We start from the raw sequence: 25546 nt of genomic DNA on the forward strand, positions 1-25546 counted from the left end.
CCCCTTGGATACCAAAATCCATGGAATGGCATAGTATTTATATATAACCTACACACATTCTATCATACACTTTAGTTTTTTTGTCAGATCATCATCAGTATTAGTTTCTTATAGGAGCACGAACCCTATTGTGAACTGCACATGCAAGGGATCTAGGTTGCTTATTCTTTATGAGACTCTAATTCCTGATGATCTGTCACTGTCTCCCATCACCCCCGATGGGACTGTCTTGTTGCAGGAAAACAAGCTCAGGGCTCCCACTGATACTACATTATGCTGAGTTGTATAATTATCTTATTATGCATTACAATGTAATAATAATAGAAATCAAGTACTCAATAAATGTAATGCACTTGAATCATCCCAAAACCATTTGCCCAACCCAGTCTGTGGAAAGATTGTCTTCTACAAAACACGTCCCTGGTGCCAAAGAGGTTGGGAACTGTTTCTTTAAATAATCTCAGGTTATGTATAATACCTAATACAATGTAAACACTTGTTATACTGTATTGTTTAGGGAATAATGACAAGGACAAAAGTCTGTACATGTTTACTATGGACACAACCATCCATTTTTCCCCTAATATTTTCAATCCAAGGATGGTTGAACTCACAGATACAGAGGGCCAACTGTATTTTATTTATATATAACCTACACACATTCTATCATACACTTTAGTTTTTTTGTCAGATCATCACAGAGGGTTTTGTTTGCTTACATGTTTGTTTTTGGTACAGAAAGGTGAAAAAGTTATGGAGATGGATAGTGGTGATGATTGCACAACAATGTGAATGTTCTGAGTGCCACTGAACTTAAACATGGTTAAAATGGTAAATTTCATGTTATGTATGCTTTACGACAATTAAAAATATGTATATGCAGTATCTTTTAAAGTCTTTATATTTACTTTTTATTTTTCTTTAATTGAAGGAGATGGAAGACATTTCTACTAAAATTATAGATACATTTATTATTTGACCAAGATGTATCCTAGAGATATGCCTGCTCACATTGGAATGTCATTATGTTCAAAGTGATTCATTGCAACATTGTAATACTAAAAGACTGGAAATAAAGTATGTAACTAGAAGAAACTGGTTAATAAATTATGTGTATCCATGCAATAGAGTACTAAGCAGCTGAAAAATGAGGAAGATCTCTAATTTATTGATTTAGAAAGATTTTCAGAATAGATTAAGTGAACAGAACTTATGCCAAGTGTATCTGGCATGCTACATTTGGCATAAGAAACGGGAGGAGTAAGACTATATATTCATATGAGCTTATATTTGCACAAAACACTGAAAAGATAAACAAGACACTAATAACAAGCATTATCTGTAGCAGGCAAGGGGGATGGAGTCGATGGGAACCAGGGTTGAAGGGAGGTTTCTCTGTGTATATTCTAAAATAGTGTTCTGATTTTTGAGCCATGTAAACGTATTATCTATTCAAAATAATAATTATAAATATTTAGAAGGTGAAATAGGGAAAAGGGGGGAGTAATAAAGGGGATACTCAATGCATCCCTTCTACTGCTTACTGCCCCTTACAGCAACTTTATGAATTTTTCAGTTTGTTTTAAATCTGAGATTAACTGAAATAAATATAACATTACAATAGTTATATTTCCAGCTCTTTACATGGATTAACTTAATCCTTCTAACAATATAATGAGATAGGTACCATCATTAACATTCTCACTTTAACAAATAAGAAAACAGAGGCACAGAGAGGGTAAGGTAAATAACTAACTCTAGATTTCACACGGCTAGTAAATTGCAGTTAGAATTTGAACCCAGGCGGGTGCGGTGGCTCATGTCTGTAATTCCAGCACTTTGGGAGGCCGAAGCGATTGGATCGCTTGAGCCCAGGGGTTCGAGACCAGCCTGGGCAACATTGTGAAACCCCGTCTTTACAAAAAAAAAAAAAAAAAAAACGGAAATTAAAAGGGCATGGTGGTGCGCGCCTGCAGACCCAGCTACTACGGAGGCTGAGAGGTGGGAGGATGGCCTGAGCCTGAGAAGTCAAGGCCGCAATGAGCCATGATTGTGCGTGCTACCGCACTCCAGTCTAGACAACAGAGCGAGACCTTGTCTTAAAAAAAGAAAAAAAAGAATTTGAACCTATGTCTAAAATTTTAAAATGCCATTATGTAAATTTGTATTTTACATTCCCATCATAAGCGCATGAGAATGCCTGTATCCCCATATGACAGGTAACACTGAGTAGCAGCAACATTTAATTTTCTCCCCCAGGCTAATGGAGGAGATATGGTTTATCGCTATTGTTTTAATTAGCAGTTTAACACTTGCAAATGAGTCCTCCAGCCCTTCTGCGCTTTCTCCCCTCCGCCGAAAGAGGGCGCTCGCCACGACACGCCGATTTCTTATGGTCCTAATCGGCTTCCCAGGCACAGTGCGCGTGCGCTTATCCTGTCCCAGGTGTCCAGCTTTGTGCCTGATTGATGTAATCCCGGCTGCGGTCGGTGCGCAGTTTTCAGTCAGGGCTGGACTGCGGGAAAAGAGGGTTCACTCGACCTAGAACGCCTCTGGGCCTCTGGGCCGAAGGGTTCTGGGCGGTCCTGGAAGGGTCTGGCGGCGAGTCGGGCAGCCCACGAGGGCGGGGAGGGCGGGGCCGGCCCGCAGGGTCTTGGGCGTCGGTCGTCGGTGGGGTCGGAGCTGGGCGCGGAGCCCCTGACAGTGCAGGTACGGAGGCGCGACTCTGCCAACCGTCTGCTCCGCCGGCCCCCTACGTGTTCGTGAGGTTGCCGGCGGTGGGCTGGGGACCGAGCCCGGTGTGCGGGGCGGGGACTGGCAGGGATGGGCTGGAGCAGGGGTGGGCGCTTGCCAGGGTCCGGGGGCTCCGCCTGAGCGTTTGCCCCGAGGCCGGTCTGACCCACCTCAGCTCTTCAGCCTAGCAGTGTTCTCCTGGGATCAGAGTGACTGCGCCTTAGAGTTCCTCCAGAACTGCAAGGGTCTCCCCTCCGTTTCTGCGAGCGTCTGAGGCGCCCCTGAATCCATACTGAGCTACAGGTTTCCTGTGGGCACATGGTTGAGAAATTCGTGTCAAACGGGGAGAAAAATCGTAAAGGACTCACAGCATGGGAGTCTGGATATGACTTGTGTGTGTGATCCTACTCCTGGGGTCCGCTTTAGCTGGCAAGATGATCCTTGAGGTCATCTTGCGCATCCCTTGTCTTTAGACAGAACCACAGCTAAATCACACAGATAAGGATCTCTGCTGTTTTAGAGGCAGGGATTTGAAAACTTACCGTCATTTATTGCAGTGAGGAGAGCAGCAAACCCATGTTGACCACTGGCTACTCAGGTATACTTAAGGTACCGAGAGGCGAAGAGCTAGGAGGTAGAGATTGACATCCTTTACTTAATGTACTGCCAAAGCCTAAGCTATGAGATGTTAAAAGAGATAATGATAACTTTCTTTTTAAAAAAGGCATTTTGTTTTCAAAAGCTGTTCGAAAATTCGTGGTTAAACTTTACTACAGAATATTGCAGAGCCTTTAATATGCTAATAATATTTACCATGAATCTCCAACTGGGGGTATGGTATGTAGAATTTTGAAAATTTTACTAGGATATACTGTTATTCTTGGGTGATGCCTCTGGCTAACATGTGGAACCTTTTGGGAATTGGAGTTCCAGAATTAGAAATTCAGGATTTAGAAGGGGCAGTATGGGTCAGTGCGTTTTGAGTTTTAATGGCGTGCACATGTAATGCGATCTCGTTACAGTACAGATTCTGATTGGTTCTGCATTTCTAACAAGTTCCCAGGTGATGCTAATGCTGCTGGCCCATGGAACACAATCTGAGTAGCAAAAGTATAGATCACTGGATTGAAAGTTAGAGACCATGTTTTCCAGAACAGATGTGCTGCCTTGAGAGAGTCACTTTATCTGTCCAGGCCTATAAGGTAGGAGTCTGGACTACAAGATCTCAAATATTTCTTTCAGATTTAAAATTCTGTGAGTCTAGTCGAGTTATCCCTGTAGTGTTGAATTCTATCTAAAATATTCTTGCCAATTTGGCAAATTTTGCAGCTTGGCTTGAACATTTAAAATAATGGGCAATTATCTACATATAGGGCATCCCATTTTATTCTTGGAATAGCTCAAGAAGGAAGTTCTTCATGTTGCTGAAATACATCTCTGCAACTTCCATGCTGTTGGTCCTAGATTATCTCTTAACAATCAAACAGGAAAGAAGTGTTACCCGTCTTCCTAAAATGTTGACTCCAAGTATTAGATGACAGCTGTGCCTACTATGATTTTTCTAAGCGGAATTGTATTTAATTCTTCCATTATGTTTAAGAAATCCCTTTCTTAAATTTGTCTTTGTTCTGTGTGGAGTGTAGTGGGGCTTTGGCTGGACTTTGAAGGATGGGTGTGGCTTGCAAGACTAGAAAAGTATCTTAAGCAGTTGACAGTGGTGCAGAGATGGGACTGCATCTGTTGAATCCAGGATTGTTTGATTATAGTAAGAAATGAGATTATCAGTGAAAGATGTCGGGCAGATGGGTGTAGGGACAAAGCAGTATTTTAGCAGATGTATGTGCTTTACTGTGATGTATAAGGTGGTTGGAACTAGGGAAGGAGGGGGAGACGGAGCTGGATAGGCTTCACATAGCAATATTAGACAATTTAGGTTGATAATAATAATGCCTTATATTTATGTATGACACTTTACAGAACTTTTCACAGGCATGATTTCATTTGATCTACTATTCCTACGAGGTAGGCAGAGCAGCTGTTATGCTGTTTTGTAGATGATGCACCAAAGAGGGTAAATGATTTGCCTTAATTTTCAAAGCTATTACATGGCAGACTGAAGTAGTGATAGTGATAATGGAGGAGAAAGGAAAGATGCAGGAGGCAGTACTAAAGACGAATTGATAAGTGGGGCCCGACTGACCATGAGGGTACAAAGGAGAAGAAGTTGTTAGGGAGGAGTCAAAGTAGTTGGGTGAATCATAATACCATTGACAACTGCCACTCTAGGTTTTACTCTGCCAGCTCTATCATTGCTAGCAGCTGCTTGGAGTTATAGGTTGAAAGGGATTATAGATGATTCCCAGGTTGCTTGGCCTGTCTACAGCTACTAGGTGATACTGGGGGCACTTGGGCTATCTGTCCCATACCAAGGAAAATAGGAACTCGGTCCTCAGTGTCCCCTGAAGAGGTAAGAGCTGGAATATTGCCAGATTCATATCTATATTAAGGTCCTTGCCATCCTGGAGACTCTGACTTTGGCTTTGTATCATTTTCCTTTTGAGATTCAGGCTGATGTTAGTTGAATGTGATCAAGGGACAGGTTAGCTATTTAGTCTGGCCTCCCCAAGGGCTTCACTACAGCAGAGCATGGGCCCTTGCTGCCCCAAATCCTTCCTAATGCTGTTTCCCAGGAGATTTGCACCTCACCTAGAGCTGTCTCTGTGGTTCTTTTACCCTGAAAGTATACAGGATTGAGATTTAGTGTCACTACCAAATTCCATAGGACCTAGGGCTGTTCCTGCACTTTTAGTTTCTTAGGCTTCTATCTGGAGTGGAAAGAGCCATGTTTACTGAGGGTTGGGGGAGAGATGTGTGTGTGCGTAAATATGTGCACACAAGTGGTGATTTCCCCAATGGTGGTGGTCTTCAAGAGTGAGCTACTCTCAGGGAAAGCTGTCAGAGCCAGTTTATATCCTGAGTGTGATGTTGGTACAGGCATCTATTCAACATTGTATACCTTCTCTTTGCAAAGCCCTACGTCGAGTGCTTAGATACTGAGTTGGATACAATCCTCTGTCCTGGAGGAATTCATAGTAGAGTAAGAGATGATATTTTAAATAGAATGTGGTATTGAAATGGAGACATGTCTCAAGTGCTCTGTGAGCGCAGAGGAGGGAATGATTAGCTCCACATGGAGAAGCCGGGAGAGTCTTTAGGAAAGAGGTGAGAATTGGGCTGAGCCTTGAAGGATGAGGAGGAAGAATTGTCCTGGTGACATTTGTAACATTTGCAGATGCATAAAGGGAAAGGCAGATAGATCCAAGTGGCTGGAATAAAAGAGAACTTTGGTGATTGATGCGACCGGATTCATAATGAAGCCACGTTGTTTTATTTTGTTTTGTTGTTTAGAGATGGGGTATCACTATGCTGCCCAGGCTGGAGTGCAGTGGCTATTCACAGACAAGATCATCACGCACTACAGCCTTGAACTCCTGGCCTCAAGTGATCCCCCTCAGCCTCCTGAGTATAGGTAGGTCTGCAGGCTGCTGTGCCAGTTTGAGGCCAGTTTTTTGTTTTGTTTTGTTTTTGAGATACAGTCTTGCTCTGTCAACCAGGCTAGAGTGTGGTGGTGAGATTTTGGCTCACTGCAACCTCCTGAGTAGTTGGGACTATAGCTACTACAGGTGGGACTACTTAGCCTCCTGAGTAACTGGGACTATAGGCATGCACCACCACCACACCCAGCTAATTTTTGTATTTTTAGTAGAGACAGGCTTTCACCATGTTGGCCAGGCTGATCTCAAACTCCTGGCCTCAAGTGATCTGCCTGCCTTGGGCTCGCAGAGTGCTAGGATTACAGGTGTAGCCACTGTGCTTGGTCAAGGCCAGGTTGTTAATGGCCTGTAGTGCAGTGCTAAAAAGATTTCATTTTGTGGGCAGAGAAGCCACTGGAGACTTTTAGGCAGGAAGATGACATGATTGTATTTTGGGAAGCTAAATGTGGAAATAGACTGAAGGGGGAGAACCTGGTTCAGGGACATTGGGAGACTCTTGTAATATCATAGACATGGTTTAGGGCTGAGCTAAGGATTAGGTCAGTGGGGATAGAGAGGACAGGATGAATCTGAGAGAGACTGGAGAAACAGAATTAACCAGACATAATGACTAAATTGGTTGTTGAGAACAAGAGAGGGAGTTGTTGCGGATGACTCAGTTTTCTATTTTGAGTGGATGGTGGTGCCAATAGCAAAGAGAGAATATAGAAGAAGAACTTTTTTTTGTTTGTTTGTTTTTGGTGGGGGAGATACCAAGTGTGTTTTGGGTCATATTGAACTTGAGGGCTCTGTGGCAGTTAGCAGACAGTGAGATATGAGTCTGAAGTTCAGAAGAGTTTCTGTCTAGGGGCAGTAAGTATGAGTGGTAGCTGAAGTTGTGGGAATGGTTGAGGTCTCCCAGCCACGCTTATAGAAGGCTGAAAATAATGACAGAGGAGATGAGAAGGATTGACGTGCAAGGGTAGGAGAGAATGTTGCCCAGGAAGCTAAGAAAGGAGAAAATTCCAGGAAAAGGATTGACAATCTCAGTTGCTACAGGGGGATCAAGTTAGGATGAGCTTGGGAAATGCACCTTGAGGTTGTATAGAACATTGGGGTCACCAGGGCTCTTTTAAAGTGTGAGCAGCTTCAGTGGAGTGGTAGGGATGGAGCCAGATAGCAATGGATCGAGAAGTAGATGGGAAGTGAAGATAGAGAATGTGTACTCACTTTGAGGAGTTCAGCAGAGAAAGGAAGAATACAGAATGGTGGCAGCTTGTGGAAGAGGTAGCAGGGACTTGTTTTTCCTAGAAATGGAAGAGTCTTGTTTATGGGTTTTCTGATGCCATGTAAGATCCAGTAGACAGGGTGCAATGAAGACACAAGAGAAAAGACGATTGCTAAATCAAGTCCTCAGAGGAGAGGGGAAGGGGTGGGCCCTGAAAAGAAGGGGATACCATTTTCTTTAAAGAGGAATGTTGGAAGAAAGGAAGGAATTTAGGAAGAAAGAGATAATGACATATGCATGCAGATATATCTAAATTTGCAAAGAAATTCTTACCTAATAGGGCCAGTTTTCTTTTTCAGCAAGGTTATCTGCTGAGAGGTGGGAATGCTGGTGTTGGCTTGGGTGGGAGTAAGGACTTGAAAATGTAAAGGAAGCTTGAAACAACTGTTAAGAGGAAAGAGGAAGACAGTGGAACTGAAATAAGCTCCAAGAGTGTTGAGTACCCTCTGAACTGAAATCCTACACTATAAGCCTCCCCTTCATCTTTCTCATAATAATAATGGCTGACATTTATTGAGTGCTTTATACGAGGCACTGTTCTAAGTGCTTTTCAGGCATTCTCATGTGATTTTTATGACAATCCTGTTAGAAAGTTATTGTTATTATCCCTTTCTTCCAGAAGAGGAAATTGAGGCATAGAGGATTAGTAGCACTTGTATTTGATGAATCTCTTACCTCTGCAGAAATGGATTTGTTTTCCTGAGGCATCAGAGAAGACAGAAATTTAATCCCGGTTTCTGAACCTTGAGAGCTTAGAGTCTAGGGTTGCTAAGGAGGGAATCTTACCATGCCAGTTTGTGGGCATGATGGTGGCATGGAGGGGGCAGGACAGTGGGATCACTGTTGCTGTCAGCTTTTGACAACTACATAGGGAAACTCGGATATTCTTGAGTGATTTTTCCAGCATCCTGACTAGAAAGACAAGTGACCGATAGTGATTTGTCAGGTATTGTGGGCTGAGATTGTGTCATCTGAGAGGTGAATAAGAAGAGAGACCTTGTCCCTGTTCCTATCACCTAGAAAAGGAGAATTTTTTCTTGGCAGAGAGACAGGCAGATCTAAAACCTTATATAATAACATAATGATTATTAACTCACCTTATGTGTTTTCTCAGTTTGTGTGACAGATACAATTTGTAGGTAAGCTGTATACCTGACTTGAGTGAAAGGAGAGAGTGATGGGATGGCGTGGATGGAAGAGAAACGGACTTACCTTTTCCTGCTGCAGCCACTGAAGCATCATCTCTGTGTCCTTCCTTTTGAGGTTGCCATGGATACGCCTTTGCATGGTGGTTTGAGGAGATTGATTTCCATTATGATCAGATGATGACGTGGGTTTAAAAAGAGAAAGGATGGAATGCTCTGCTTTTGGGGAGTGGCCGGCGAGCTGCCCAAAAGGCAGAGCCCAGTACAGCCGATAGGGCTGTGGCTTTGTTGGCTGCTTTGGCTTTTGCTGAAGTTGTGAAATGGTGCATCTCTCTCTTTAGAGCGCAGGCTCAGGGTTCCCTGTCTACAGGGTCCTAGTGCCAGGAACTTGCTGGTTGATTCAGGGGGAGGAATCAGCAGGAACTTCGAACAGCCTAAGTAGGACTTCTGATACCACTGAGAGGATTGAGGTTCTTGAGTGCAGGGCTGAGTGCCTCTTGCCTTCTTGCAGAAGTTCCTATATTGAAGATAAGTGAAGCATATAGCATAGCTTTTCTTCTTGACTCTTAGAGGTCTGGGCCCTTGGAGGTGGGCCTGGAAGTCACTGGATATTTCTGGGGAAAGGGGACATTTTGAGATGGAGTAGAGCTGCATTCAGAGTGGGAGTGGGTTTGTAGACGTTTTTTAGGGTAATGAGGAGCTGGAGAAGGGAAGGAAGTCCGTTGAGTGTGTAGGCCTTATCTATGAAATCCGCAAGGCAGATACTGAGTAGGACCTAGGAACAAAAAGCTCTGTGTACGTTGTCTTCTGGGGTCCTGTGAATATCTGGAATCCAGCTTTCCAAGCTACCAGTCTCCCAGCCTCCATTTACCACTCAGTAAGCAGACCTTTTCCTTTCTGACTCCTGAAGGACTTAGGTCCACGTTTATCTCTTCCTTACTAGTGCTTTCAGAGATGTATAGTTTTCCCTTGCTGTCAGACTGCCTGGGTTTCAGACAAGCTCCTCTAGGAGTGGGAAAGCAGGGAAAGCAGACAGTTGGGTTAGCCCAGGATCAAGGTTTGATAAGGTGAGACAAGAGGAGATCAAGGTATCAAAGGATGCTGGGGTGCCAGTAAAAACAAGGTAGAAATGGTTCAGACAGGGGAGAAATGGTAGAGGTGGAAAAGAGGCTTTTCCTCCTCACTTTATCCTTTTTCATTCTCCAAAATCTTATTTTCCTATAATTTCCTGAAATTTCTCTAAGACTATTGGCAGACACAGAGATTATTATTTATCAGACACATAGATTTTTCCCCTCCTCTCTTTTCATTTTTCTCGATATTTTAGTGGTATTTAATATCATTGGAGAGGAAAATGGATTAGAAATCCAAGAGGTGTCTGTCTCCTCCCTGGCTGGGGTAACATTAACCCAGGATTGTCCTATGGGATATGGGCCTGGGCCCAGTAATGCTGTGGAAGGAGCACCTGCCTGTAGAGATATTCAGATGTGCCCCTCTGCCATTTTTTGGCTATGAGACTTGGGCAAGTCATTTGACTTCTGAGACATAGTTCTGTCATCTGTGGAATGGAGAGAATGGAATCTGTTTTGGCTACATCGCAGGTTCATTTTTGAAGGAGATAGTGAAGTACATGTATTCGTGTATGCAATTAAGTTTTCCCCAGAGAAGGCCCTAAGAACAGGACGCATTTTCTCTCTCCTAACATGTTGTTTCTCCTCCCATTTTTTTCAGTTCTGTTAATGTTTCAATTATTACATTTCTCATGCTTGAAAACTCCTGAGTTTATTTATTCATTTACTTATTCATGCATTCATTGACCCATCCATTTATCCTTGCAGCATTTGAGTTCCTACTGTGCGCAAGTCATCGTGGATATTCCCTTAAAATAATGAATGAAGATGATATCTACCATTTGTTGAGCACACAGACATTGTGCTAAACGCTTTACTTAAATCTTATTTAATCTTCAAAATGTCCCTGTGAGGTAACATTATTTCTTCCTTTTTGCAGTTGAGGTAACCGGGACTCAGGAAGTTAAATATCTTGCTCAGAGGAGAACCAAAGGTATATTCAGGTCTGTCTCCAGAGCCCATGTAGGCCTGCTGCCTCTTTCCTCATGTTTGATCTATTACAAGGCCTTCTCAGGGCTTTTTTGGTACTGTCTCTGAATTGGCCTCTTTCTTCTCCTCCTGATCCTGGTTCAAACCTTCCTTACCCTGTGTCAAATGTTGCAGCAGCCTCCTTGCTGTTATTCCTGTCTTTGCCAGGTTGCTCCTGCCTGCACTCCATCCTGCAGGTGTCATCAGTTTGATCTTCCTAAAATAGTTTTCACTATGCAGTCTCCTGCTCAGGAACAAGACTGCCTTCCTGTTATTATTGGATCAAGTCCTTCTCTGTCTGCCTGATGTTAAACTCCTTGCCTACCCACAGTTACCTCCCAGTACGTTGCAATGTTAACGTGTTTGTTTATTCAATAAATATTTGACCATGAGCTACTTACTGGCTATTGGATCATAAAGAGGAAAAGGTGTGGGCTATGCTTCAAAAGGCTTATAGTTTGATAGAATAACCATCTACAATTCGTTACTTCAGCTAAGCTAGTGTTCTTTACCATTCGCTAGTCAAGCAAAGTTATTTCTGCCTCTGTTCATACTGTGTTCACAACTTACAGGGCTTTGTAGGCCTTTCCACATATTTTTTAAAATACCCATAATTCAAGGCATGCTTAGGTACTCCCTTTCTTTCTAGTTCACCTCTCTCCTGTCTATAATTTCTTATATTTATTGTGTAGATGTATATACCATTTAGTATCATGTCAGGTAATTCTTTGCACTTCTATAATTTCTGTACTTTTTACAAGGTGCTTTTTTTTTTTTTTTGAGTCTCAGTCTGTCGCCCTGGCTGGAGTGCAGTGGTGCGACCTTGGCTCACTGCAACCTTCACCTCCCGGCTTCAAGCGATTCTCATGCCTATAGTCTCTCAAGTAGCTAGGATTATAGGCATGCGCCACCACACCCAGCTCATTTTTGTATTTTTAGTAGAGATGGGGTTTCACCATGTTAGCCAGGCTGGTCTTGAACAACTGGTCTCAAGTGAGCCACCGGCCTCAGCCTCTCAAAGTGTTGGGATTACAGGCATGAGCCACCACCCCTGGCCTACAAGGTACCTGTATATGCTTTAGCTTTTTTGAACCTCATGATACTGACGTAGATATGGCAGATATTATTTTCATTTCATAGGAAAATAAACAGATTCCAAGAAGTTAGGGGACTATTGATACCTATGTGGTTAGTGAGTTGTGAGGCTATTTTTAGATCTGAGCTCTTTTGAATTTTTTAAGGCAGTGTGGCCTACAGGAAGAGCAGGGCCTTGGAAGCCTAGATATGTCTGTGGTAATGGTGAGGGGTAGTAGAAAGCACAGAGGGCTCTGGGTCAGGTTGTTTCCAGTTTTGGCTCTACTCCTCACAGTCTGTGTGTCTTCAGGGAAGTTGCTCGGTTCTCAAAGACTCAGTTGCCTTGTCAGCATCATCCCTGGCCAACCTCTCAATGGGGTTATTGTAATGTCTATATATGATGACATTGTTCTTAGCTAACTTTTATTTAGCACTTATTAAATACCAGGCGGTGTCCTGGATGCTTTGTATGGATTATCTCAGCTAATCCTCGCGATACCTCTCTGAGATATGTTCTTTGTTACTTCCCTATGACAGATGAGGAAATTGAGGCATAGAGATGTTAAGTAACTAGACCAAGTTTATGTAGCTACCAAGTGATAAAGCCAGGAAAGTAGCCTGAGTCTAGAACCAGTACTCAACCATGGTTCTATAAAATGTCTTTTTTTAAGGTGTCCTATAGACTGTAAAGTGCTCTGAACATGTGAGGTCCAGGCTGCAAGGATGTGCCTGGCCCTGCCCACCTGTGTAATGGTGAATAGGGAAAGGAGGGGGCGACATGGAGATTTTGCAGGGAGGAGAGAGATTATTTCCTAGGGGGTCTGGCCAGGACTGAAGATATGGAATTGTGTTTTGGGGCCATATTTCTGAATGTTGGCTGTCATTCTCCTGTTGGGCTACCTGGCCTATCTTAAGAGGGTAGAGCGGGGTAAAGTCACTGTTCTGCCACTGAAGTAAGCCCAGTGCAGAAAAGACAGGCGTCCCTAGGCCCAAGGGAACTAGATCCATACCATACTCAGTGGAGCCATGGGTCAGACCCCAGGCCAACCTTGTTGGCTGTGTAGGGGCAGGGACCCTGGTCTTTTGGTTCCTAGCCCATGATAGATGGGCCAGTGAATGAAAGCAGTATGGTTACATAGTCCCTTGGAGACCTCTCATTAGAATGCATAATCTCATTAAATTAAACAATTCTAATTATAAAAGTAATACATGGTTACTGAAGAATTTTTGTGAAATACAAAAGCGTAGAAAATAAACCATTTCATTGGGTCTGAGATGCTAGGAGGCAAGGCCAAGAGTACAAGGGGCAGATGACTGAGGTGGAGTGGGCCTTGTGCTACAAGAAGAAAGAAGGGCTCTCTGCTTTTGACTACTGCCTTTAGTAATCCAGTTGAGTCTGATACTCTTGTGTTTTACAACCTGGCCCCTTATAACAACCATAAAGGGTGAAGGGTGACTATGGCAACCTTTGCCAGCCTTGTGGGAGGGGGCTAGGGTACTTGGCTTGCTTTGCTATGTGTGTGAAGTTGCCTTCGTTACTGCCCTTCCCTTGCTGCCTACTGGGCAGGGCCTGCCTCCTCTGGCTCAGTGTGAGATTGAAATCCAGGCCCTAATCACATGAATTTGGACCCTGAGTCCAGAGTTTAGAGAGGGGGGGGAGAGAGAAGAGCACCAGAAAGGTAGATGAGAGACCCTTATTTTGGCTGTGTGGAGGCTCTAGGCAGCTGATCGCTTTGAAGTGTCACTTGATGCTTATGGGCCTGCTGAGGCCTTACATCCTGGGGGAGAGGGGAACAGTGATGGTGAGTGGGTACAGACTAGGAGGACGTGTCAAGACTGCTTCCAGCCCTAGGACAGTGTATTCAAGAGTTGAGTGCTGAGGGTCTGTGGCGTATGCCCAGCCCTTAGTTCCTGGCCCAGGTGAAGCAGGGGGGCACTAGGACCCAGAGGCTAGCACGGTTCCTGACAAGTCTAGAGCAGCACTAGCGCAGAGTGAGACTCATCAGCTGGCAAGCAGGATTCTGTGTCTCTGGGTTCAGGAATCCTCAGGCAGCAGAGGGGACTTGCTCCTCAGCCCCCATCACTGCCCCCACCCCTACCCGTGTAGGCCACCGAGTGAGGCCCATGGACTGGGGAGGGCTGTGCCTGACGACTCCTGTGTCCCTCTATGAGGGCCCAGCGCCCTGACCCTCCTGCCTAGATTTCTACCTTTTCTCTCTGTCTTTGGCCAGCTGGGGGAGGGCGTAGAGGCCGGGTGAGCAACATGGCACAGAGCAAGAGGCACGTGTACAGCCGGGTAAGTGGCCCTAATCTGGGATGGCCCTGGAGGGCTGCTGGGGAAGGCCTGGCTGCCTGTGGACATCATTGCTGTGGGGGCTGGGGAGATAGGCTGGAGCTCAGCTGAGGGCACTCAGACTGTGTTTTCTAAGGAGCCCTCGAAGCCCTGGTGGTGTAAGGCTGGACAGGCTTCCCTTTACAGAGTTGATCCCTAAATGGGGAGTAGCAAGGCCTGACCTCTGACTCTAATTGGCCCTCATACGAGGGGCTCCTGAGGGGGTCCAGACTATCCTGGGGACTCAGAATGGGGATGATGGCTCAGAGAGGTCTTACAGTGAAGCCTTTCTTAAGAGCTGCTTTGTTATTTGTTACTTGCTTGCTTTCTCTTCTGAGATTGAATCTGTAGCTACTGTTGTGGCCCCCTGGTTCTGAGAGGCTTATTGGGGTTGGAAAGTGGGGGAGTCTCTGACTTTGGGTTCAAAGGGTTCAGCCTTTTATATCACTGGCAATTCCTTTTATTGTCAGGTCCATGAGAGCCATCCTGCTGTTCCAGGTGTGATTTGGGGTCCTGGAGCCTCTGGGAACTACATCCTCACCTTCCTGGATGAGCTGTTTGGGGAAGGGAATTAGGCAGTGATAGGCTGGGAGGTGTCCTGGCTCTTCCCTGGCTCTGCCAGGGCTCCCTTCTGAAGCTATTATAAATGAGAGTATCAGAAGGGTCTCCCATAGAGTCTTTAGGATGATGGTATCACTTCATCATGCCTCATTCATCTGTTTGCTGCAAGGCCCCTGGTTCATGGAGTTGCTGTTGCTAAAAATGACCTAAGTGTGATTTTCTTCTAAACCATGGGCCTATTTGGGACCTAATTTTCTATTGTGTTCAGTCATCATGGGTGTGCCAGAAGCTAAGAGCTGCCCAAGGACAGTGTCTTAGTCTGTTGTTTTGCCTTGCCCATCTGTGGAGTGATAAACCATTCATTTGGACCACTGAGCAGAGTCTTGGGGACAGAGCGAGGGGTAGATCCACCCAATTTACTTGGCCTGTGTTTTCCTTTTTACAGCAACATAGCATGGAGAATAATCTCCAGAGCTTGGGGATAGAGAGTTGACCAAACAAGACTCAGGCCAGGTAGAAGGGGAGTTGAATGGTTGAATGGGCTGTGGTGAAGCATCTGGGGTTTCATGGTGGGTTTGTGGATGGGGGTGGGAGGAGTCAGATCAGGAAGGAGAGGTGGTGACTTAAGGGTCTGGAAGGAGGCACAATTGTGTGCCTCTGAAAGGGTGAGGCCTAAGAAAACCATTTGAAACACAGAGGAGACAAGTGACAGTGGAAGGGGAAACAGGATTCTGTAGGATCACCCACTGAATTGCCTGTCTTCCCAGCTCAGACTCCTGTGTCAGGGCGTTGGGTTGTGGGGAGCCTGGTCTAAACTGAGTTATTTGCTTGAGCTTATTTCCCCTCCTGAGAAGAGAATTAAGGAGGCAGTGCTCCTGGGAAAGCAGCCATGTGGTGACATTCACAGACTGGTCAATGAATTCTGATTTGTTATAAAAAATATAAACTTAAAAATTCTAGCAGATTCCAGAGGAATTTGGAGAAATCTTAGAATATCACTGGCATTTTTTCAAAGGGGAATTTGGGGGTCCACCCAATTCTGTAAATGGGGTTTAAGAAAATGACTCTGGTTGTTTTTCAGTCCAGCATCTTGGCTGAGGCATTTCTTATACATAAGAATGCCACCTTTGATCTGAGGCCTCTAACTGTCTGTGTTTACCTGTGTCTTTCAGACGCCCAGCGGCAGCAGGATGAGTGCGGAGGCAAGCGCCCGGCCTCTGCGGGTGGGCTCCCGTGTAGAGGTGATTGGAAAAGGCCACCGAGGCACTGTGGCCTATGTTGGAGCCACACTGTTTGCCACTGGCAAATGGGTAGGCGTGATTCTGGATGAAGCAAAGGGCAAAAATGATGGAACTGTTCAAGGCAGGAAGTACTTCACTTGTGATGAAGGGCATGGCATCTTTGTGCGCCAGTCCCAGGTATTCACGCCCTTCTTTTGTGTCTGTGCATGTGTGCACATGTCTGTCGCATGTGCAGCTGATGTGTTGGTACTTCGTTTTCCTGAGCATGGGCATAAGCCTCTGGTTGGGAGAGTGGAAGGTAGTGGGGGAGGGAAGATTGAAGATGCATCCTTAGGGAAGCTGCCCTGTACTCTTGGTTTGCTTGGAGCCTGGGGAGGGGCCCATATTACAGCCGTCCTTGATCTGGCTATATTGAATCTATTGATCTGGCTATATTGAATCTGGCCTCAGATCCAGGTATTTGAAGATGGAGCAGATACTACTTCCCCAGAGACACCTGATTCTTCTGCTTCAAAAGTCCTCAAAAGAGGTAACAACCACCCACTTAAAGTTGCCTCCCCATAGCCAGGAGGAGTCCCCAGGACTTCTCCTCATAACATGGGGCCACAGTAGATCCTAAGATTTTTTTCCATCACCACCATATTCCCTTATTATATCTCCCCCTACCTCTCTATACAAGTACACACTTTGTTTCTGTTTGCTTTCTACAGAGGGAACTGATACAACTGCAAAGACTAGCAAACTGGTGAGTGATTTGGGGGTGGGAATGGGGAATAATAAAGGGAGGGGAAGGAGAAAGAGGAGGGATACCCAGTGCTAGGCAGGTAGAAGTAGTAGGTGAGTCTGAGTTGCCTTCTAGTCTCTCCAACTTCCCTAAGAAGGAGGCTTTCTGGGGATTGCTGTGTTAGAGTTACAGTGAAGATGGTAGAAGGGAAAAACTCATAGGCTCCAGAAGTTCAGGGTCAAATGAGATTGAGCTGAGGGTGATAGGAAGGACAGGTCTGGCCCTAGTAGTGTAGCCAACTTCCTACCTTGTGGTACCCAAAGATGCCAACATCTAAAGGGTCTGAGGGTAAGGTTAAGGTAGAAGATAGAGGAAGAAGCAATCTCCTATTCACAAGTGAATGGCAAGGAGCCGGGCCCTCTGCCTCCTGTTTTAAGCTGGATGCAGAGGGTGCTTCCTAGTTCTTCTCTGCTACTCTGTGCAGGATGTGTGTGAGGTGGGGCTGCAGACTCTGCAGCTTCTCTGGGCCAAGGTGTGAACATCCTGGAAGCTGATCTTTGAGGGGCTACTCATCTCACCCTGACTCCCCCCTACCCGCGTCTGACCTGTGTAAGCCCGAGTTGGTCTTAACACCTATGCCCAGGACATCTGTTCTCTAACTCTGCCCTTTCCTACTCCTCATGCAGCGGGGACTGAAGCCTAAGAAGGTGGTGTGTTTACTATTTGTGCCTGGGTGGATGGGGGCCATGAGCCCCTTCCCCAGCTGTCCTGCATGTCCCTGGGCTGCTGCATGCATGTGTGTGTGACCTTGGGCTGGGATGGCCAGAGGAAATGGTGGCCTTGGCTTTCAGAGTTCCTTTGAAGGGTGCAAGAACATCAGGCTCAGTGTCCATACACAGGTAGCACTCATTAGGGATGATTCTCTCTGCCCCAGGACTCCAAGTCAAAGATTCCCCAATCAAAAACTATAAGATTTGACTGTAAATAGCAGCAGTGTGAAATAGATCATTTACTGGGTTACAGTGTGTTCTCACTTAGCCCGAGCTTGGACGACTGTGGAAGGATAGACTGGGGGAATGGGGCTGAGGAAGGTACCAAGTGAGGGGGTTTTGCAGGAAGATGGGAGGTCAGGGAACAGAGCCTAGGAAGAACAGTCCCAAGTTGGAAAACCTAAGAGCCTTCATGTGCCTGCCTGTGGATGGGCACGGCCATAAATATCCCTACACCCCACAACTCTGCCCCATCAGTCTGTCCCTGTCTCCTCCTTCCTGTGGTGGTGTGCCTGAGGCCTACCTCCTACCCCTTGCAGCCTTTCATCAACCATCATCGGAGTGAGGCTCAATCATGTCACCTCCCCTCCCCTCCCCACCATAGACTCTTTAAACTCTTAGATCACTGCCATGACCACTTCCTCAAACCAGCCCCTGCCTTGGGCCTCTGCCCAAGCTGTTTTTGACCTGCATGTGCCTGTCTGGCCTGTATGTACTGTGCTGTATGTACAATTCTGTGATTTCCTTGTCGTCAGCCTATCTCAGGCCATTCTGACATTGCATGGAGAGCTGCTGGATTGGGGCTGTGGGAGGGAAGAGGAAAACATCTCCTTTTCCAGGAGGAAACCAGCTCCTGGTTGGTGATGGGTCCTTTGGAGTCTTGCCATGGTAGAGACCACATGCTGGTACTTGCTTTGGTAGGGAATGGGGATATAAGGAAAATAATGCTGTGAAGGATCCTGGGCCCATTTCAGAGTCATAGAAACTTGGCTTTGTCCTTTGATTATTGTCTCCTGGTTGGGGCTTCCATTTCACCTCAGGCCTTGAATAGAGAAGAGCATGAAACTATGGTCTGATATTTATGGAGTTCTGGCCCCAGCCTGGTCTGACCCTGGGCTGGGGCCTGAGCAATGCCCAAATCCAGGGGCTTTGGCAGCTGCCTGGGGAAATGTGAGAAAGCCCAGCCTAGGCCACCCATGCTGCCCTTCTGCACTCACGTTGGAAAGTGTCAATCAGACAGTTGAGTGCCCCCACCCCAGGGCACCCCAGTCTTCCTCTCCAGTAGTTATTTTTCAAAGCAGAGGGCCCCTGCTCTCACCCATGTGGATCAGGGAGCTGGTTCCAGAGCAAAAGAATATGCTTTGAAGGGGAAGGCAGAAGAAAACTCAGATGTCTCTGCAAAGTGCTTAGTTCTTTTTGGAAACCCTTTAGAGACAGGCTTTAACCTGTCTACAACCAGGGGATGGTTGGAGAGGAGCCCAACAGTCATTAGAGCTGCTGCTACCCAGATGCGTGTTCCCCAGGGTTTCTTAGTCACTGTGTGTGCTCCCCAGAGCTGAAGCCTGTTGCTGGAGGGGCACTCTAGATGTGTGTGCCAGATGAGAGACTGTAAGGGTGTTGCCAGGTTGTATAAGAGACAGAAGTGGAGTTAATGGGGCTGTGGGTGGGTGGGTGGCGGGGGCAGAATGTGAGTATGATGAGAGAGACTGCTGGAGCAGAGAGGCTATGTGTCCCTCCCCAGTGATGCCCTGGCCCCATAGAATGCCATTTCTGGGATAGCCCCTGGCCCAGTTTTTTGGAGCACGCTCTTGGGGGTGGGCAAGGGAGGGAAGAGAGGAGCCAAAACCTGTTCTTTGGAGAAAGAAGCAGGACAAGCTCTGCGCATGACTGTCATGAGGAGGAGGAGCCAGCAAAGCCCTAGATGGTTGCTAGGTGACTGAGGAGCAGTGGCTCCACCCCCATGGAGCAGAGGAGGGTGGGTGCATGACGTCAGGTGGAGCTGCTGCTGCGGCCACTGAGGCTGCCATCAGCCTAAGCTGGTGAACTGGGCCAGGCACCGCTCCGGTGCCTGCCGGAGCCTGGCGATCCAGCTGCACGTCTGCGGGGGCCTCTGTGTCAGAGCGGCGGCCGTTTGCAGGCTGGGAAGCTGCCGCACCGGGAGGCTGAGACTGCATTGTTGGGATTTGATGCACTAATCTCCTGTCTCCGCCGCCTTTCCCTCTGTTCGGTCTCTTGCCCTCCCTTCCTTCGTCTGTCCTTCCTCCGTGTGTTTGTCTATCCTCCTCTGTCCCTCCTCTTTCCTCTCCTTGCTTTCTTTGGTTTTCTGCAATGATGAGACAGGCACCGACAGCCCGAAAGGTACTCTTGCTTGCTCTCGTCCTGCTGCTGGGTTGCCAGGGCAATGGTGGCAGCAGGCTGCTGGGGTGGGGGTGGGGGCTGATTGACTTCATCTGTCTACCTGGTCGGGGAGGCGGGTGAGGACGAAGGTGGGTTAGGGAGAGGTGTGTGTCACCACTATGCCCCACACCCTGGGCATTTGCTTACTGCCTTGCCTGCTTTTGGCTCTGCCTGTGTTCCAGGCCTTACACCCAGTGGCCTCACAGGCTTGGGCTTCAGGCAGCCTCTACCGCATACCGGATCTAGGAGGGTTTCCTGTGGTAGAACCTAGGGAAGCAGGCCCAGGTATCTCAGTGCCTCTAGCAGGCCTGCCTGCCTCACCCAACCTTTGCTAGAATACCTCTTGGTTGTTCTCCCAGTATCCCCCAATCCCCAGGATTTGTATCAGGGCACTTTACCAGGGTGGGATGGGGACCCTAGAATAGTTTTTGACCCACAGCTATGGAAGCTTAGCCCAGGGTAGGAGAGGTGGGAATTGGCCTCAGTGTATGCTGGAAATAGGGCCCAAGCCAAATCTTGTCTTGGCTAGAGCAGTGAGATACTGGGTAGCAAGAACACTATTTGGAAATTGGAGTTAATTGTCCACTTACCATTTTGCAGTAACCTGAAGGGTCTGTAGTTTCTCTGTGCTGCTGCCCACCCCCACCTCCTTTCCTACAGCTGGGTGGGGTTACTTTGCTGAGCTCTGGGCTTCTGCTAATGCAATATTCATGGTCCTGACACCTGAGCCCTCTTCCCTAGTGATCGGGACTGCTGCAGGATCTGGTTCTGGGGAAGGGGGTTGGCGGGAGGGAGGACAGCAGCATTGTTCTACCCTAGGGACCTGATCTCCCATTTCTGGGCTTAGATTACTCTCGTCACATGGGGTTTCTAGGGAGTTCTGTGTAGAGTCTAGCACTTGAAGGAAGAGGCTGACCTGGGAAAGTCCTTGGGAGTGGTGGCTGGGCGGGGCCTCTGGCTCTGGACTGGAGTGGGAGAGATCGTTCGCAGGAGGACTGGTCTCTTGGGACCTTCTCACTAGCTGTTTCCTTGTTCTATGGCTCAGCCTAGAGATGGACTTCTGGGATTTCTGGGGTGTCTGAAGGGGTGAGGCCTGCAAGGATTGGACAAAAGTGGGAGCAGGAACCAAGGGGAACAGGAATTCTGGGTTCCTGAAGTAGGAATACAGTGATTCACTGAAGGGAGAAGGGGATGGGATGGGGGGGAGGGTGGCTAACTGTAGCCCCATTCCTGTTACTTCTTCTGCTCTCATTGCTGTCCCTTTTGCTCTCTGTCTTTCTGCCATTGTCCTTTCTTTCCTGACTACTTCTCTTCTGGCTCCTGTTGCCTGTCCAGACCACAACTCGGCGACCTAAGGTGAGAAAACAGGCCCCTGTGTGAGCCACTGCTGAGTGTACACACACGTTTCAGGCATGTGGATGTATGAGGGCACGTGTATGAGCAAGTGAAAGTTCGTCATAATGTATCCTGGGTTCTCTTCAGAGGAAAGGGGGGGTGGGTTCTCAGTGCTGGCAGGCACCTCCTGGGGAAAATGGCTTTTGGCTTTTAGGAGGTTGTCTAAGCCAGTAGCTTAAATGCAAAAGAGAAATGAATGGGGTTGTGGTGGTTAATCAAAGCAGGCTTTCTTGAACAAGGGAATTTTGACCAGTTTTGATGGGAGGGATTGGAAGAAAGATGAACTTGGCCATGTAAAATGTCAGGGGATAAGGAGGTGAGTGTGTCTGTGACAGGCCTTGGGTGGGGATGTCTGAGGATTGCACATGATCTCTGAGTGTCAGCCCACTGGGAGACCTTGGGGCTCAGCACTTTGAGCACATTGGCAGGCCTGTCTGCTCCAGGGCTTGAACTTCAGGTCAGCTCCTCTGCCCACCTTCTCCCCTGCCCCACAGGGGCATGGATAGTGTTGCCAAATCGGGGGAGATGACGAAGAGTTGTCTCAAGGGGGAGTCTAGGGGTACAACTTTCACCTTGGCCCTTTTACCTGCAGGGTCCCCTGAAATAGACTGAGAGAGGGAGATTCAGCTTGACTCCCAAAGAGGGCTTAGCAGGGGTAGAGAGCCTGGCACCCCCACTTTTGGCCCAACCTTCTGTGGAAATTACATTGTACTTTTTCCGTCTAGGGGTGGAGGGCATAGACCTGGAGCAAGGATGGGACTGAGAGTATAATGGAGTTGCTAGAATGATCACAAGTGGGTCATAGATGGGGGTTCTAGGGAATAACGGATTCTGCTCTTAAGGGTAGTGCCAGAGCTAGGAGGAATGTGGAGTCAGTGCCAAGCGAGGAGCCTTATAATCTTATGTCTTTCTCTTTTATCTTTTCCTCCCTCTCTCCTCTGCCTCCATCCTCCCCCTGTCCTTTGTCACTATCTCTCTCTGCCTCTCTGTATCATTTTCCTTGTCCCCTTCATTCTTCTTTTCTCACTGTGCTTTGATACTCTCTTTCTGCTTTTTCCCTTTTCTGTCTCCTTCCCTTGCCATATTCTCATATTCTGTTTCTGTTCCTCTTACTACCCCTATCCTCTGCTTTCTTTCTGGTCTGCCTCTACCCTCTCTGAATAGCCCACCCGCCCAGCCAGTACTGGGGTGGCTGGGGCCAGTAGCTCCCTGGGCCCCTCTGGCTCAGCGTCAGCAGGCGAGCTGAGCAGCAGTGAGCCCAGCACCCCGGCTCAGACTCCGCTGGCAGCACCCATCATCCCCACGCCGGTCCTCACCTCTCCTGGAGCAGTCCCCCCGCTTCCTTCCCCATCCAAGGTAAGGCCTGGGGTAGGGGTAAAGGAGAATCAAGACACCCAGAGGCTTGTGGCTATCCGCTGTGTCTTGAAAATTTCCTGGGGTTGGCAAAGACCTAGAACTTGGATCAGAAAGGGTGAGGACATAGCCTATGGATATCTTGCTACTGACTGAGCCACCCTTTCCTTTCTTGCCCTTATGCCATACTTTCCCCATATATACTGTGCTACGGTTTCCTCTCAGATGTTCTTATGCCACTGACTGTTGGCCACCCTGGGGCTGGGTGATGTTTGCACACTTTCTTGTGTTCTTTGCGCCAGCTCAGTGTTGGTGGAGAGGAGGAGTGGGCTGTGCACAGACCGTGAGGCCTCTCCTTTGCAGGAGGAGGAGGGACTAAGGGCTCAGGTGCGGGACCTGGAGGAGAAACTAGAGACCCTGAGACTGAAACGGGCAGAAGACAAAGCAAAGCTAAAAGAGCTGGAGAAACACAAAATCCAGCTGGAGCAGGTGCAGGAATGGAAGAGCAAAATGCAGGAGCAGCAGGCCGACCTGCAGCGGCGCCTCAAGGAGGCGAGAAAGGTTTGACTCTGGATGAAGGGGGTGGCTGGGGCAGCCTGAGACCTAAGGAAGCATGCTGGAAACTAGACTGGAGCTGGAGCCTGGAACATACTGTGAGAAAGGCCTGGGGCATCTCTGTGCTTGTACCCCCTCCCACCTCCACTTCTTCCTCAGGAAGCCAAGGAGGCGCTGGAGGCAAAGGAACGCTATATGGAGGAGATGGCTGATACTGCTGATGCCATTGAGATGGCCACTTTGGACAAGGAGATGGCTGAAGAGCGGGCTGAGTCCCTGCAGCAGGAGGTGGAGGCACTGAAGGAGCGGGTGGACGAGCTCACTACTGACCTAGAGATCCTCAAGGCTGAGATTGAAGAGAAGGGTAAGGGGCCCACAGCTGCTGGGGGCCAAACGGTCAGGTGAGAACCATGCCTGAAAGTGTTAATGATCTTCTCCAGGCTCAGATGGCGCTGCATCCAGTTATCAGCTCAAGCAGCTTGAGGAGCAGAATGCCCGCCTGAAGGATGCCCTGGTGAGGTAGGGTCTTCAGTGCTTGCCTCTGATGCTTACTCTTGTGTCTCCAAATGTGTTAGAGCACCCATCGCCAGAGACTCTGACACGTGCTTTCCTCCTGTCTTCCTCACATCCCTGCAGGATGCGGGATCTTTCTTCCTCAGAGAAGCAGGAGCATGTGAAGCTCCAGAAGCTCATGGAAAAGAAGAACCAAGAGCTGGAAGTTGTGAGGCAACAGCGGGAGCGTCTGCAGGAGGAGCTAAGCCAGGCAGAGAGCACCATTGATGAGCTCAAGGAGCAGGTCTGGGGAGCCCAGCCCCTCACCCAGAATCCCCCACCTGACTCTCCTATCAGTTGATGCCTCCTCTTTCTAGGTACCTTCCAGCAGCCCTTCTCCCTATCCTCCCCGTAACACAGGTGGATGCTGCTCTGGGTGCTGAGGAGATGGTGGAGATGCTGACAGATCGGAACCTGAATCTGGAAGAGAAAGTGCGCGAGTTGAGGGAGACTGTGGGAGACTTGGTAAGAGAAGAGCAGACCCCTGACATCTGACTTGGACCTGCTGAGAAAAAGATTGACATGTGACCCTTGGCCTTTGAGCAGGGTGTGCGGTGAGGGACCCAGGCTGGGCTTGCTACCCTGACCCTGCCTTTTTTTTTTTTTTTTTTTTCCTGAGATGGAATCTCGCTCTGTTGCCAGGCTGGAGCGCAGTGGCGCAATAATCTCGGCTCACTGCAACCTCCGCCTCCCAGGTTCAAGCGATTCTCCTGCCTCAGCCTCCTGAGTAGCTGGTACTACAGGCATGCGCCACCATACCCAGCTAATTTTTGTATTTTTATTAGAGATGGGGTTTCACCATGTTGGCCAGCATGATCTCGATCTCGACCTCATGATCCGCCTGCTTTGACCTCCCAAAGTGCTGGGATTACAGGTGTGAACCACCGCCACTGGCCGACCCTGCCTTTCTTTAGCCCCAACTATGGTGTGGTGTCCTAGGAAGCGATGAATGAGATGAACGATGAGCTGCAGGAGAATGCACGTGAGACAGAACTGGAGCTGCGGGAGCAGCTGGACATGGCGGGCGCGCGGGTTCGTGAGGCCCAGAAGCGTGTGGAGGCAGCCCAGGAGACGGTTGCAGACTACCAGCAGACCATCAAGAAGTACCGCCAGCTGACCGCCCATCTACAGGTACATGCCCACTGTTTGCTCTCTGCCCACCATCACCCCAGGGCTTCCTTATGACCCAGCTGTGCTTCACTGTCTCTCCTCCTAGGATGTGAATCGGGAACTGACAAACCAGCAGGAAGCATCTGTGGAGAGGCAACAGCAGCCACCTCCAGAGACCTTTGACTTCAAAATCAAGTTTGCTGAGACTAAGGCCCATGCCAAGGTCAGGAAAGTGTGTGGGTCTGAGGGAGCCCTGCCTGGGTTGAACTGGTATGGGGTTCTGGGCTTCAGATTCCTGGGGGAAGGGGTGCTTTGTGTGGTGGTTTGGAAGACTCTGGCCTGGGCTTGCCCTAGAAGCAAGGGATCAACTGGAGCAAGGCATGGGAATTTTGGGGCTCTTTCAGCTCTGGCTAAGAGTCCTCATCCCTGTTCACCTCACAGGCAATTGAGATGGAATTGAGGCAGATGGAGGTGGCCCAGGCCAATCGACACATGTCCCTGCTGACAGCCTTCATGCCTGACAGCTTCCTTCGGCCAGGTGGGGACCATGACTGCGTTCTGGTGCTGTTGCTCATGCCTCGTCTCATTTGCAAGGTATGGCCAATCAATCACATGTTCCACAGAAATCTAGTGAACTTGCCATGAACCAGGCATTGAAGATGCTGAGTGAAGACAACAGAGTCT

General features: G+C 47.9%; 1 protein-coding gene across 16 annotated transcripts in view; it reads left to right on the top strand.

Annotated features, from left to right (window-relative positions):
* The first annotated feature begins 642 nt into the window (after nt 1-642).
* The window catches only part of DCTN1 (dynactin subunit 1), a 32387-nt gene continuing 7483 nt past the window's right edge, over nt 643-25546 (top strand). For 2 of the 16 annotated variants that reach the window (XM_055107778.1, XM_003810348.5), the window contains exons 1-13: nt 13859-14168; nt 15938-16183; nt 16457-16535; nt 16717-16751; nt 22457-22648; nt 23009-23206; nt 23360-23564; nt 23641-23719; nt 23837-23996; nt 24113-24217; nt 24692-24883; nt 24969-25085; nt 25304-25456. In XM_055107778.1, coding sequence (XP_054963753.1) covers nt 14136-14168; nt 15938-16183; nt 16457-16535; nt 16717-16751; nt 22457-22648; nt 23009-23206; nt 23360-23564; nt 23641-23719; nt 23837-23996; nt 24113-24217; nt 24692-24883; nt 24969-25085; nt 25304-25456 — 1794 coding nt within the window. In that variant the 5' untranslated portion in view covers nt 13859-14135. Of the gene's footprint in view, nt 2710-3789; nt 3936-13858; nt 14169-15937; nt 16184-16456; nt 16536-16716; nt 16752-17416; nt 17438-19465; nt 19859-21232; nt 21254-22456; nt 22649-23008; nt 23207-23359; nt 23565-23640; nt 23720-23836; nt 23997-24112; nt 24218-24691; nt 24884-24968; nt 25086-25303; nt 25457-25546 lie in introns of those variants that run through there. The other 14 variants (XM_063594838.1, XM_063594837.1, XM_008962716.5 and 11 more) reach the window with 14 other exon arrangements.

This window comes from Pan paniscus, chromosome 12, assembly GCF_029289425.2.
Source record: "Pan paniscus chromosome 12, NHGRI_mPanPan1-v2.0_pri, whole genome shotgun sequence".
In the NCBI taxonomy this organism is placed as follows: domain Eukaryota; kingdom Metazoa; phylum Chordata; class Mammalia; order Primates; family Hominidae; genus Pan; species Pan paniscus.